Source organism: Ailuropoda melanoleuca, chromosome 15 (genome assembly GCF_002007445.2).
Source record: "Ailuropoda melanoleuca isolate Jingjing chromosome 15, ASM200744v2, whole genome shotgun sequence".
Classification (NCBI taxonomy): Eukaryota; Metazoa; Chordata; class Mammalia; order Carnivora; family Ursidae; genus Ailuropoda; species Ailuropoda melanoleuca.
This window is the reverse complement of record NC_048232.1, coordinates 55,478,583-55,493,511: the sequence shown is the minus strand read 5'-3', so window position 1 is coordinate 55,493,511 and position 14,929 is coordinate 55,478,583. Positions and strand designations below refer to the sequence as shown.

At 37.9% G+C, this 14,929-nt stretch overlaps 1 protein-coding gene and 1 pseudogene across 8 annotated transcripts in view; both read right to left on the bottom strand.

The window, feature by feature from the left end:
• Positions 1 to 14,929, bottom strand: part of TMTC2 (transmembrane O-mannosyltransferase targeting cadherins 2) — a 674,893-nt gene that overhangs the window by 359,962 nt on the left and 300,002 nt on the right. For all 8 annotated transcript variants that reach the window (XR_004620732.1, XR_004620733.1, XR_004620731.1 and 5 more), the window contains exon 9: positions 3,090 to 3,171. Coding sequence is in view for 5 of the 8 variants with exons in the window: in XM_019800450.2 (XP_019656009.1) it covers positions 3,090 to 3,171 (82 nt within the window). In the remaining 3 variants the exon portion in view is untranslated. The remainder of the gene's footprint in view (positions 1 to 3,089; positions 3,172 to 14,929) is intronic.
• LOC117796506 lies at positions 12,817 to 12,917 on the bottom strand (annotated as a pseudogene).

The following is a 14,929-nucleotide window of genomic DNA, read 5'->3' as shown; positions in this document are numbered from 1 at the left end:
ATCTTAGAATCTTCTAAAGCAAGTAAGTGTATACTTTCAATATAAATATTTACATTCCCACAACCACTCCCAAGTCTAAACTATCTTCTCTTGACTAAACATAGCAACAGAGTTCCCCTAGACCTTTCCCTAATCCTGTCTCCTCCACACAGTACCTTCATTTGCCCCAGGAAGAAACTGCAAACTCCTTAGCTTGGTTGATAAAACCAACGGACTCAGCTCTGCTTTCTCTCCAGTCTCATCTTCTCCCCCACTCCCGTCTGGTTCAATATAATCCAGTCACAGGTGCCTTCCTTCTCTGCTGTCAACACAAGTTTGCTCTTGCCTTTGGCCTTTGAACTTTGTTTCTTCTATCTCAAATGCTCTTACCTGGCTCTTCAAATAGCTGGTTCACCCTTACAGATTTCAAATATTCACCTCTTCACAAATGTTCTCCTTGACTACTTGCTGTCAAGAAGCTCCCCACTTCCCACCACATCACCTTCTAAAAATAACTTCACCCTATTTATTTCATACATAGCACTACTCACTTTCTGAAAACAGAACAGTACCGTGGCACCATCAGACACACTGTATACACATTAAAATGAATAAAAATCCTTTCCCAAACATTTTAAGCTGAATTATGATTATATGCACTTGACATTCTAAAACTGCATAAGTGGACCTACTAATTCAAAGTATCTACCTACTTACCTACCTGCATATCTGCTTGTGTATCTCCCCATACACTAGAGAAGAAAAGGCAATGGCAGTTATCAAGGGACCCAAAGGTTAGTTACTTTCAACCAAACTGGGCAAGCCAATTTCATTTCTCTAGGCTTCAGTCAACTTATTTGTACCACAGAGGGATTACAGCAGACCATTTAAAAGAAAATTCCAGTTCTAAACTTCAGTCATTTGAAGATTTCCCCTAAATCAAATGTACATTTTTTTTAGAACACAGAGAAGAATATCAAGCATTCAGTTATGGGCTTTCTGTCCATTTGTAAATTATTTTGTCTTCACTATTACCTTTTATTTTTTTAAAGATTTTATTTATCTGACAGAGAGAGACACAGCGAGAGAGGGAACACAAGCAGAGGGAGTGGGAGTGGGAGAAGCAGGCTTCCTGCTGAGCAGGGAGCCTGATGCCGGGCTCCATCCCAGGACCCCCGGATCATGACCTGAGCCGAAGGCAGACGCTTAACTACTGAGCCACCCAGGTGCCCCCTTCATTACTACTTTTTGATGCTTCATCTTGAGTCTTTCTTATTTCCCATTCCAGAGTGGGAAAAAGTACTGAAACTATTTCATAAAATTATAGGGAATTATGTAGTCATTCCTCCCACTGAAAATACATATACTTTTAATAGTGTATGTGCACTAAAAACTTTAAAATAATATAGGAGTGCTAAGAAGAATCTGTTTTTACACACACAGTTACAGAATGTGCATTATCACTATTTTTTAAGTAACTATACAATAAAGGATTTGTTGCACTTTCTGTTAAAGCTAAAACCAAAAATTTCTCCCTACCACCAACACTGGAAAAAAAAAAAAAACAGGAGGATGATGTCATATCAAATAAAGAATAAAACAACAGAAGTGGGTAAAGACAGACAAGTCAGAATAGTAAGGAGGCAAACTCTTAAAATGAAGACAACAGTGCTTTTTCCCATTACAATTCAAATAAAATGTAAAGGAATCGACTGTGAAAAACCTAAAACATATAATAAAATTATGGGAACAAGATTAGAAGATGTATCAAGTAGGATTAGTTTGAGGTAAAGGAGACACAGAAGGCAAGACGGGGGAAAAAAAATCTACTTCAAAAGATGCAGTAAGAAGAAGTTCTCTAGCACTCAGGGAAAATAATCATGGACCTACTTTAATGCACAGTAGGGGTGCCCAAAATAGTATGCATGAGAAAATCTAATTTAAAATACTTCATATGAGAAATCCTGTAAAAATAAAATAAATTCTGCAGCAAACTTAAATTAGTTGACTGCCAACTTAACATGGCAATAACTGCATCGTGAAACAAAATCCAGACTAGTTATGCAATAACCCATGTGAAATTACAGGCTGCGTTATGCTGGAAAGATAAAGCATCACAACCCGAGATTTATAAACATAGATGTAAAATGTCAATAAACAAATGGACTCATGGTTGGTAAAGTGTATCGTCTATTCTACTTTTTCCATTTTTCCACACCCAAGCCTGTCACTGAATTTAGTTTTACCAGTTGTAAAATGAAAGAAAGAATTCACTTTAAGATGGATATCAGTTATTTCCTCAAGATTTAACCACCATCTATCTTTCAGTTTATTAGTTGTAAATAACACATCAAAGCCAAGAGTGGTCAAAAAATCATGTTTCCCCCAAAGGATCAGGAAAATTAAATGCTTTTTGGTTCCTTGAAACCCATGCCAACTACAAATGCGGTAGAAATAAGTACATCTTACCCAACACCAAACTAGCTATATACTTCACCTCACTTAACACATGACTCACTAGTAATGATAGAGTGGAGTGTAACAGAGCTGTTATATAAGTTCATTCTGGACTGATTAAGGCCAAGGCTAAACTGAATGAGAAAGACATCTTTTATACCATTTACGGTTTATCCTTGATCCCAATCTCAGGTATGTAGAGGCCTGGGTTATTTCTATTCTCCAGAAAGCAAGATTCTGTGGTCAAAACGTAAACCTCTAGAACCTCAAAATGATATATATGGTCAGTGAACAATAAATTACCATTTACAAATATAAAAGAGTAATATTCTGGCTCTGTACCATGCATCATGCAAGGAGCAGGATGCTTTCCTGATGAGACCTTATTTACACTTCACACTGGACTTGAAAGAGACAACTGTGAAAATGCTTCTCCCCACTGAAGTCCTATGAAAATTACTAATGGGAAATTTAATGCATAGCCCTCGATAACATGACTGCTTTGAATGAGAAGCTAAGACCACAGCATGGGGCGAAATCTGCAACAACGAAGTCCATGCCCTCTCAAAATGCTCTTTGCCAGCAAATCCTAAATCTCATACCATCATTAACAGTAAATGTGGGGGATGTGGAAAAAACTATCAACCACTCACCATAATGCATGTAACAGTTTCCTTTGGTGGGATCCAGCTCAATAGCCTTCAAGAAGAACTTTTCAGCCTCACTCTTACGACCCTTGAAAAACAGAGAAAATGGATGATTCAGCAGTAGATCATGAAGGATTCTTTACCTCCTGGGCCCAAATGAAGTAAGTAGACTGATGTCTACTTAGCAATCATCACACACACATAAAAGTGTTTTGTTTTTTTATCTAAATGAGGATGACCGAGGAAAGTATGCCGAGACACAAGACTGAAGTCAGAATCCTGGGAAACACCAAGATCGGAAGAATAGACAGGGAAAGTGAGTTCATCAAAGAGATCAGAGAAGAGGCCAGGAAGGCAAGAGAAAAAAGTGAAAAAAAGGTTTCACGAAAACCAAAAGGATGAGATAGTTTTAAGGAATGGTGGAAAACATCATTTTCATTTTCTATTTTATTTTCTCCCTTCCATTTGTTTCCTCTTCATTTCTTCTTCCTTGTAAAGAATTTGGAGCATTTTGGCTTTTGAAATGATTTTGTCCTAATGGTTCACTTTACATACAAAGAAACTAGGTCACAGTTCGTTGAATCTCACGCAACTACTGCTTATCCTTGCTGATGCCATTTGGGACTAAAATACTCCTAAACCAGGATTTAATCTAAAGCTGGCACTTCTTCCTAGCTATAGTTTTAATTGTAAGTAAGCATTACCATCATCCCCTGAAGAAAATAAGCAAAAAGTAGGAGGAAAGGCTTGCAGGCAATAGATTGACTTTTCATGAAACAATATGCATCCTTGCAGATCCTAAAACTCTATGTTCTTTACTGTGTCATACTTCTGAGCTAAAATTGCCTACAGAGTAACACAAAGGGGTGGCTTGAGGTAGAAGAGCCCCAAGAATAACTTTCCTGGGGCAAGTCTGCCTTGCCCTGCGAGGCTGGAATGAAGAGCTATGCTGCCTGAGTGGCAACAAGGCACTGGGTTGTAGACGTGTCCAGAAGTCACGGTCTAGATTAAGAGAACTCATCTGATCGCCTTGTTTCTTCTCACTTACACACTACCACGGGAACTTCAGGCAATGTTTTTCTCTTCTTCAAATATTTTTTAAACCACTGTTATGGAGATAAATCTTGCAAAGGTACAGGTGTATAATTAACCTAATATTCTACATCCCACCATTCAACTTTGACTCATTTCTGTCTATTCCATCCTTTTTGTTTCCTCATTCATTTAAAAAATTCACTGTTGCTACATTTATTCACCATTAATCTCGCCAGTAGAACCCAGCCTACATAGAGCTTCCACCGTCTATAGCAGACAGTAGACAAGCAACACCTTCATTTCCTCTTTCATTTTACTAATGCTACTCCAGTCAATAACTTCCCTTAACTCATAAGTCTCACTAAACACCCAATAATTAAAATTTTAATTCCCTGCCATATTTCTCATAACACTTTAACTTCAAAGGAAAAAAAGGAAAGTACAGGCAAAATGCTCCCCACACATACAATGCTTTAATGAAGTTACTAAGACTTAGCAAGAATCATACAAAGTTAGGATTCCTTAAAATAGTTAAATAATTGTAGTGAACCAGACAGTGTAATGTGTTAAGTTCAGATCATAGATTCTAGGCATTGGTGTAGCCATGTGACCCTTAGAAAATTATATCATCTCGTAGCTATAATGTTCTCTATTACAAAAATGAAGATAGGTGGAGCACAGGGAATTTCTAGGGCAGTGACACTATTCTGTAGGATACAGTAATAGTGGACACATGTCATTATATATTTGTCAAAACTCATAGACAACACTAATGCAAATTGGTAAGAATAGGAAAACTGTGTAGAGTGGTAAGAGGGTAAGGGAGTAAACGGGAAATTTTCGTTCAAGTTTTTTAAAAAATATTGTATTTATTTGACAAGGGAGGGGAGTGCAAGTGGGGAGAAGGGCAGAGGGAGAGAGAGAATCCTAAACAGACTGCGCCGAGTGCAAAGCCTGACCCCATGACCCTGAGATCACAATCCGAGCCAAAATCAAGTCAGATGCCCAACTGAGCCACCCAGGCACCCCTCAGTTCTTTTCTATAAACCTAAAACTGCTCTAAAAATAAAACACATTAATTTTAAAAAGAAGATAACAATCAAATCTACTTCATTAGATTAGTAGATTATCTGAGATGAAACATAAGTAGTTATAGTACCTAGGTATATTATAAGTTTGTAATAAATGTTAACTATTATACGCAAACACACAGTATGCATTTGAATGCAGAATTCTGAATGTCAAAGGATATGTTTTGTTATATACAGTCTCAGAAACATGTGATCAACCTTTAAATCATCATTAGAAAATGATGCACAAAGAACTTGCAGAAGATAATAAAAGATGCAAAATGAAAACTATCATTGTAAAGGGTCTATACAAATGTTATATGAGAAAATACAAAGGTTCTGTGAACCTTCTTCCACTTAAGTTTTTCAGGATAGAGAAGGAACTGGCTCATTTATCAATGTCACAGTAAATGGGGCTATAAAATGCTTGTGTGAAGTCCATTGGCAAAACAATAGTATGTAGTGTTAAAACATGCATCAGATCTCAAAGGACAGTCGTCTCTGGTTGCTCAGTGGACCAAGTTATTAAAGGCAATGAGTCCCAACATCTCCTAGATGCAAAATAAACACATCGAAGGCCAGAACATTCTTTCTGGGGGACAGTGCGGGGGCGGGGGGGAGGGAGTACCAAACCATCATGCAAAAACCTATCTTTCTGCTTTGATCACTATTTATTTAGTCAAGTGCCAAATAATGAGGAGGAAAATCAAATCCTCACACGAGTATATAAAATCAAGAGTCAACCAAATGCATAAATCAACCACATGCATGTATTACTGGGTCTTAGGAAGAAATATGGTGCCTGGGAGGTTAATACTACGTTTAACCCAATTTACGCCTTCAACTATTATTGTTTTGGAAAGACAGCAGTTAAGAAAGTAGAGAAGCAAAAGTCATTTCTCAGCAGGTTTTTCTTGGTACTTTTAGATTTTGTCAGCATTTCATATAAGCAAGCATTATGGAGTAGACACTGGTTGTACAAACTCCTCGCATCAAGCACCGTGACTCATTTTGTATACTGGTTGATGTCTGAACATGTGTGGTGGTTCAGAAAGCCAAGTAAAAGGGACTGTGGTCAGCTGTGACAAATAAGGGAAATGTGAGTTGGGAGGCTCAGTTTCTACCACCATCTCTGTGACTTGTTTATGTGCTTGTTCCTTTGTTTTTGTTGATTAAAAATTATTTACTGAAGGCCTACTGTTTGCCTTTCACAGGTCTAAGTAACAGGGATGGAACTGTGCTTGGTCCCGAGTCCTAGTTGCAAGAGGAACATAATGAACACATAACCCAATAAGCAGGGGAATTAGCTACAGACCACTGTGGGCAAGCAATTTCTCCAATTCTCACTGACAGAACTGGCCCAGGGTCAACACGCCTGTGTTTGAATCTTGCTGGCTCTACTTACTTAACTATGTGAGTGACCTTGAGTATCTTCAGGAACACATCTGAGTCTCTTTTTACTCATTTGGGAAAGTCAACAAAATTAATACCAATTTTGGAGGACTGCTAAAAAAAAAAAATCACAAATCATATGGAAATAACTAGCTTTGGATCTGTCATATAAAACTCTGACACTCTTGATATTTCTTCCTTCTACTTCTTCAAAGAATTCTTCCTTCCAACTTCAATGCCACTCTTTGGTTCCTAATTACCAAAATTTAAAAATCCTTTTCCAAATTTCATGTCACGGTAGAAACTAAATTTTCTTAAAAGATGTTATTTATTTGTCAGAGAGAGCACGTGCACATAAGCAGGGGGAGCAGCAGGCAGAGGCAGAGGGAGAAGCAGGCTTCCCGCTGAGCAGGGAGCCCAATTCAGGACTCCATCCCAGGACCCTGGGATCATGACCTGAGCCAAAGGCAGACACTTAATGGACTGAGCTACCCAGGCATCCCTAGAAACTAAATTTCACAATTTTTCTATAAAATGCTTCTCATTCCTAACACTTTCCCCTGCCATAAGTAGTAGCCCCTCTCATTTCACATCTAGAGGGATACAGATTTCAGATGTCCTGACTCAATAAACTTCATCAAATTAATATTCCTTAAATGAAACTGTTTTTAGGTTATGTTCTTGCTTAGAAATATTTTAATAGCTCCTAGTTGCTGCTCGTTCTATTTAATAATCAAATTAATTTTCAAAATCTTCCACAATCTAGCTCAAATCTTCCTGGATAAATTCCTCTACCTTATCAGGCCAATTTCCTCATCTGCCTTAACAGTAGCTTCTATGTCTTCCCTTTATTATTTGTTCCAGCCTGTAATGTTGCTCATTTTTTCACTTCTTCGTATCCATTTTTTGCTTCGAGCCTTAACTGAAGTCTCAATTTTCTATAAAGCTTTCTGTGATGGCTTCAACTGCTAGTAATTTCCTTTTTCTCTTAATTGTGATGATATGATTACTTTTAAAAGAATCCTTACTACTTTGCTAATTATTCATCTTGAACTGTTAAGATACCCAGACCAAGTCCTTCCATATATAAAGTGCTTGGACAGCAGATATTTCATTTGTGTAAAATTGTAATTCTAGGTAAGTTTTTAGAGTTTGTACATGACCATTCGGTGTACCCACACACAAGTCAGTTAAAGGGCAAAAACCCAGTATCCTGGAAAAAGGGCAGTTGACAATGAGATGATTAAGAAGGCAAGGACATAAAATAGCTGGAGAAATTCTTGGTAAATACTTTTTCTTATTTTAATATCTGAACTTGGAACAGTGCTAGATTAGACACTTTGCAGTGAGTACACAGTGCCAGTACTGAGAATTAACCAGCTGGACTGTGAGCAGCACCGTGGGATCTGGGAGCAGCGTCTGTGGGATCAGGGAGAGTAAGCAGGAAGAATGGACATTTCCCTGGACAAGGGCTGCACCCGTATCCAGGGATTAGGGATTTGAGATTATCAATATCCTTACATTATATAACTTGTAATACTATACTAAATACCAAAAAAGTAGATAAAAGATATTATTATTTAAACTCATGGAAAAATCATTCTTAGGACTAGGCCTTATCAGGTCCTCCCTCTTTTGACTGGCAGCAATAAAACCTACACACATTAGGCAAATAGTTAGCAAATTTTATATAGCCTGTTCCACAGTGTGGGTGTCACTTTCGGTTTATTTCGTTTTCTAATTAAACTGAATGCTACTACCACTGTTCAGAAACTGGTCCCCACCCGAGTGGGTGTACAAGGCAAGCAGCACCTCTTCTGATGGCTGATTAATACTTTTCTCAACTACAAAATATACAAATATAAATATATATACACATATATTTATTTGTTTTTATATATTATAGAGAGGGGGGAGGATAGTGAGAGGAAAAGAGAGAATCTTAAACAGGATCCCTGCCCAGCGCAGAGCCCAACGTAAGGCTCAATCCCACAACCCTGAGATCATGAACTGAGCCAAAATCAAGAATCGGACACTTAATAGCCTGAGCCACCCAGGCACCCCTAAACATGTATATTATTATTATTTATTTATTTATTTATTTATTTTAGATTTTACTTATTTATTTGACAGAGACAGAGACAGCCAGCGAGAGAGGGAACACAAGCAGGGGGAGTGGGAGAGGAAGAAGCAGGCTCATAGCAGAGGAGCCTGATGTGGGGCTCGATCCCATAATGCCGGGATCACGCCCTGAGTTGAAGGCAGACGCTCAACCGCTGTGCCACCCAGGCACCCCATAAACATGTATATTTTTATACAAAATACATACACTCGCCCCAAACATTCCTAACTCCCACTTAAAGCACTCAGGAATACTAAGTATAAGAGAGAATTACACCGGGGCACCTGGGTGGCTCAGTTGGTTAAGCATCTGCCTTTGGCTCAGGTTGTGATCCCGGACTCCCAGGATCGAGCCCCACATCAGGCTCCCTGCTTAGCGGGAGCCTGCTTCTCCCTCTGCCCCTCGCCCCGCTCCTGCTCTCTCCCTCACTCTCTTTCTCAAATGAATAAATAAAATATTTTTTAAAAAGAGAGAGAATTACATTATTAGGCTTTAACTTGAATTGTTTTAATTGAATTTGTTTAAATTGAATTTATATATATATTTTAAATTTATATATTTATATATGAATGTAATTAGTGTATTAATCTTGTCCTATGAACTAAATTGCCCCCATAAGACTTCAACTGTCCTTCAACAGTCATCCAAGTATTGTGTAAATACAACCAGTCAAAAAATAAATAGGCTATCACTATTGTCTTTATATAACTTAACAGCTTATAGTTACTCCTTAGTTATTTAGTTCACATGTTCACACTTTTTCAGTAAAGTACAGAACTGTGATCAAAGTAGTAATTTCTCCACTTCACATCTGGAAACTTAACATGAACTACTGTCTATAAAACCATAAAAACAGAACAACTCTAATTTACAACCAAATATTTATATTGCAATCAGGGACTACCTGTGTCTTCAGTGTTGGCTGGAGTACCAATTAGAATAGCACAAAGAACAAACCAATTTCCCTTCGGTATCCCTGCTCCTTGTTTAGAGGCTGCTGTAAGTTTAGTACAGAAGCCTCGCATGTTTGTATATCCAAAGGCCACTTCCGTACATTTTAGTGTTTCCTCTTGGAGGATGTTTGACAATTATGAATGGTGGTCATTTTTCACAACCAATGAAATTCACATCTTCATTTCACATGCAAGTGTCTATCTGTATGGACGATACATAAGAAAGGGAAGCAGCCATACAACAGGTCCAAAAGCTTAAGTATAGTTTGGTAAATGTGTTGTTTAAACATGGACTGTGTTTTAATGAGTGCAAAAGGAAGGAAAATCAACTAAAAAAGATACTCTTGAAAAATTAATTTGTGAAAACCACCAACTTACACATGGAAAGGGCATTATTTGATAGGCTATTTTAACATCACCGTGTTTACGTATGAAGTACCTTTAGGAAATAAAAGGGTTTCCTCCTCAAAAGACAAAAAAATTATTTAAAAAAGCCTAACAATTAAACTAACTTTTTATAAACCAAGATGATTTATATCAAACCATTTAATTCTCGTACCCCTCATCATTATATATTATCAACCTGACCCAACTTTAATTAGAGGCAAAATAAGTGGTAACTTCATGATGAAATATTTTCTCTCCATACCACCAAAATACTTCCCCATATACCTAAAATCTGACCATGACATTTTTTTTTCTTGGAGACGGAATAATATTTCTTCTAGAAAGCTTTAAAATATAATAGAGTAATGGGGCGCCTGGGTGGCGCAGTTGTTAAGTGTCTGCCTTTGGCTCAGGGTGTGATCCCAGCGTTCTGAGATCGAGCCCCACATCGGGCTCCTCCACTAGGAGCCTGCTTCTTCCTCTCCCACTCCCCCTGCTTGTGCTCCCTCTCTCCCTGGCTGTCTCTGTCAAATAAATAAATAAAAAATCTTAAAAAAAAAATATATATATATATAATAGAGTAAGATACAAAAATGAATGTGGCTGAATAGCTTACTGATACTAGTTTATGTTCTTCCTCCCTAAATTGTCCTCCCAGTCTCCCTTCCTATAAATTCCAGGCCTTTTGTAACCTCTTTTCCTGAGCATCCTCAAGCAGAAACTGCCTGCTTGGAACATTTTGTATAAGAACTAAACTCACTAAAAAATTATGTCAAATGACACTGAGGAAAGCTAGCTGCGACAGGGAGGGCCTCACAGTGTTCAGGGGCAGCATTTGCAGGGGGTGTCAAGAACGGACAGGCAGAGATGCTCTGTGGTTTGCCCGAGCAAGGCTGGATCCCAGAACTCCCAACCTAAGCAAAGCTTCCCTGAAACACAATCCCATGTCTCTTGCAGAGCCATCAGACTTCAAGGTAAAGGCATCAGTTCAGGCCAACATGTCCAGGGCAGCCTGTTTCCCAGCTTTTTTGAACACCGTTGAGCCTCTCAGATGTAGGGGAACCTTTGGAAGGGGAGGAGGCTGTAGAATTGACTGAAATTAAATGGCTGACCAAGTGGGATGAAAGACTGCAACAGACTGAATCTCCTTCAAGGAAGATAAAGAAGTGGATTGTTCACATAGAGCTGAGTTTCTGGCCTGAAAGTGAGATATGTTATATGAGCAATAGGCACAAATAAGCAGTTTGCAAATACCAAAAAATAATGGCTAAAAACCCTATAAAAACATGTTAAACTTAATATTCAGTTTACCTAAAATGCAGAAAAACACACTGAAATGTTATTATTCATCTATCAGTGAAGTTTCCCCAAAATAAAAGAAGTCAACATTACTGAGGGTTCATAGAAACAGGCACTCATACAACAAATAGCAAAAATATAGTAAAAATGTGGTAATATCTTCCTGGGGAGCAATGATATGTATTAGAAGCCTTTAAATCATAGATATACTTTGGCCAAACAATTCTATTTCTAGGCATTGATTCTAAGGAAATATCTGTAAATAACAAGAAGTGGCTATTCATTTTCATTGCAGTACTGTTTATACAAACTCAATGTCCATCAGCATGGACTTGGTTAAACAGATATCATGTCAATGAAATACTATCTATTAAAATAATTTTGCAAAAAATTATGTAAACCACAAGAGATCTACATGATCCGTTGCTAAATGAAACAAGCAGGCTATAAATTGCAGTTTATGTCCTAATTACATTTTTGGGGGGAAGGGGCAGAGCACAAGGGAGAGAGAGAATCTTAAGCTGCCTCCGTGCCCAGCTCGGAGCCTTACATGGGGCTCCATCTCGCAAGCCTGAGATCATGACCTGGGCCAAAATCAAGAGTCGGACACTTAACCAACTAAGATACCCAAATTTCCCACTTTTTTTTTTTTAATTGAAAAAGCATCTTTAAGAGGAACCTCCTACTTCCCACATCACTGGCTCTTTTTACTGCTGAAGTTTCAGAGGTGCGTGACAGGGTTGGTCCCTTGGTATTTTAAGACTGAGAGGGAGATAGGTACCTATCTAGATTAGGCTGTTAAAAAACTGTTGTCTTAGTATCCAACTCGAGTGTCCTGAAAACACAGTGTAACTTAGCTTCCTAAAAAGGGAAAGAGAAGACTTCAGAGATATGACATTTCCCTCCACAGACAGGATTTAGCTCCTACCATAATAACAGGTTGTGCTCCAGGTCCTGGTAATCAAGACAAAGTTCCTGGCCTCCTGCAGTTCACGTTCTAGTGGTAGAATGGGTAGTGTACACATCAACAGGGACACTGTCTGTTACTCTTAAGTACTTTGGTGAAAATTAACATCAGCTAAGGGAAGAGAGCAATACACAAATGTGGGAAGGGTGGAGTGATGTTTGCTAAATAGTTCCAGAAATGCCTTCAGTGACATTTGAGAAGTGACGTAAGTAAAGGGAGTAAGCAAACCATGCAAAGATCTGGCATGTTTGGAGAGTTAGGACTTAACAAGAACACCAATATGGTGGCAGTGGAGTAAGTCCCAGAGAGAATCACAGGAAATGAGCACGAGAGACAGGAAGGGCCAGATTGTGTGGGGCCTAGGACACACTGTACTGAGTTTGGAATTAATTTTTCTTTTTCCGTACTAAAAATCACAGCTTCGATACTGGATACCACATGCGGCCTTGATTCCTATCATTTCCTTGGTGTTAACTAGCAAAGGGTCATACAGACTCTGATAACTTCAAAAAATATGGAGCAATTCATGAGAGTGTAATCCTTGCACAGACGCCACATTAATCCTTTCTGTATCAGTTCAATTTTAGTTACTGATGCTGAAACAAGCACTGGAATTTCTTTTGACGAGGAAGAACACCATGGACACAGAAGAGCAAACAGGGAGACCACTTAGAAGGTTGTTAATACCCTGTGGTAAAGACTGGGTGAAAGCAGTGGAAGTGATAAGATGTGGTTAGATTTGTAATCGCTGGAAGATAGATGGCTGATGGACTGGGTATGGGTAGAACACGAAAACAGGAATCAAAGAAGACCCTGCATCTGCGGCTTGTGGCACCTAGGTGAAGGTAGGTTCACTTATTCAAATGAGAAAGAGTAAGTGTTGGTAGGAAGGCAAATACACAGTGGAGTAATCTAGTTCTACCTGAATGAGATGTTAAGGCAAGAGAGTATGGAGAACTAGTTTAGGTAAGACTGGACAGATAGGAGGCCACAGACCAAGCATTGGCAAGGAGAAAGAACACCAGATACCTGGCATCTTGAATGAGAAGAAAGTAAAAGGAGAAAACGTGCAAGAATGCCAAGAAGGGAGAGAAAAAAAAATACAGAAAAAGAACAAAGAAACAAAAACAAAAAGAACTTTTAGATTTTAATGTCTTCAGTAAAAGAGAAAATACATCTTAAAATAACTTTAAGTAACTTGCTTTTCATATTTAAAATAATTTAAAAATTTTAATTTATATGTTTCTTTCTATACTGTTTTGACTTTATGAGTAAAAAAAGTTAGATTTTAAGGTATAAAGACAAACAGCTAATTTCTAAAATATTATATAACTGAAGGTGTTTAGCTTACTCAGATTTCCTGTTATATTACAAGTGTTCATTTCCTTTCTACATCTGTTCACTTGTATATTTTCCCTTCAAGCTTAAAGAGGTCATCCACACATACTGTAATAACATTTCAGTGGGAGATAATTAATTTGATAGGATACAACCACATCATAAGCTCCATCTGGGCAAATTGGTTCAGTTGTTACATCACATTGTTATACTAAGCTCAATGTCAAGTTAAAATCAACATATTACCATAATTCTTCTCCAACCGTAATATCAGTTTGTAAGAACAATATTCAGATATTTTATTAAAATGTCTGATGAAGGTCATCTGAATTCAGATATTTTATTAAAATGTTTGAAATAAAATTTCGAAAAAATTTCATTTGAATCAAATTTATAACTACATTAAATATAAATATATCCTAATGTTTTACTTTAAAATTACACCAATCATTTTTGGGGGCACCTGGGAGGCACAGTCAGTTAAGTGTCTGACTCGGTTTCGACTCAGGTTGTGATCTCAAGGTCATGAGATGGAACTCTGCATTGGGGTCCACGCTCAGTGGGGAGTCTGCCAGGGATTCTGTCTCTCCCTCTCCCTCTGCCCCTCCCCCCTCCTCTTTCTCACAAATAAATAAATCTTTAAAAAATAAAATTATGCCAATCATTTTAAAATATTAAAACTGGCTATTTTTGGACATTAAGAGTAATGCATGTAATTTACCTTTAAATCACAAACCAAATACCTAATTACAATACCTAATTTAATAATTATTAATTTAATAATAATTTAATAATTAATAATTTAAATACCTAATTACAATAATGAACTTTTTTTTAAGATTTTATTTATTCATTTGACAGAGATAGAGACAGCCAGCAAGAGAGGGAACACAAGCAGGGGGAGTGGGAGAGGAAGAAGCAGGCTCACAGCAGAAGAGCCTGATGTGGGGCTCGATCCCATAACGCCGGGATCACGCCCTGAGCCGAAGGCAGACGCCTAACCGTTGTGCCACTCAGGCGCCCCTACAATAATGAACTTTTAACAATTCCTTAAATTTATTCATTGATTTAAATATTTTTCGGGTACCTACCATGTGCCTATCACTGTATTACGCACTAGGATGAAAATGGTGAATAAAAATATAACCTCTGCCCTTGTGACACTTCCAAAATACTGTTATGAGCACAACAAATACAAGGGCTATGGACTTACACTTAGAACAGCTGATCTGACCTGAGTCCTCCGAAAAGTTTTTCAAGGAAATTACTGCTAGCTCTAAAAA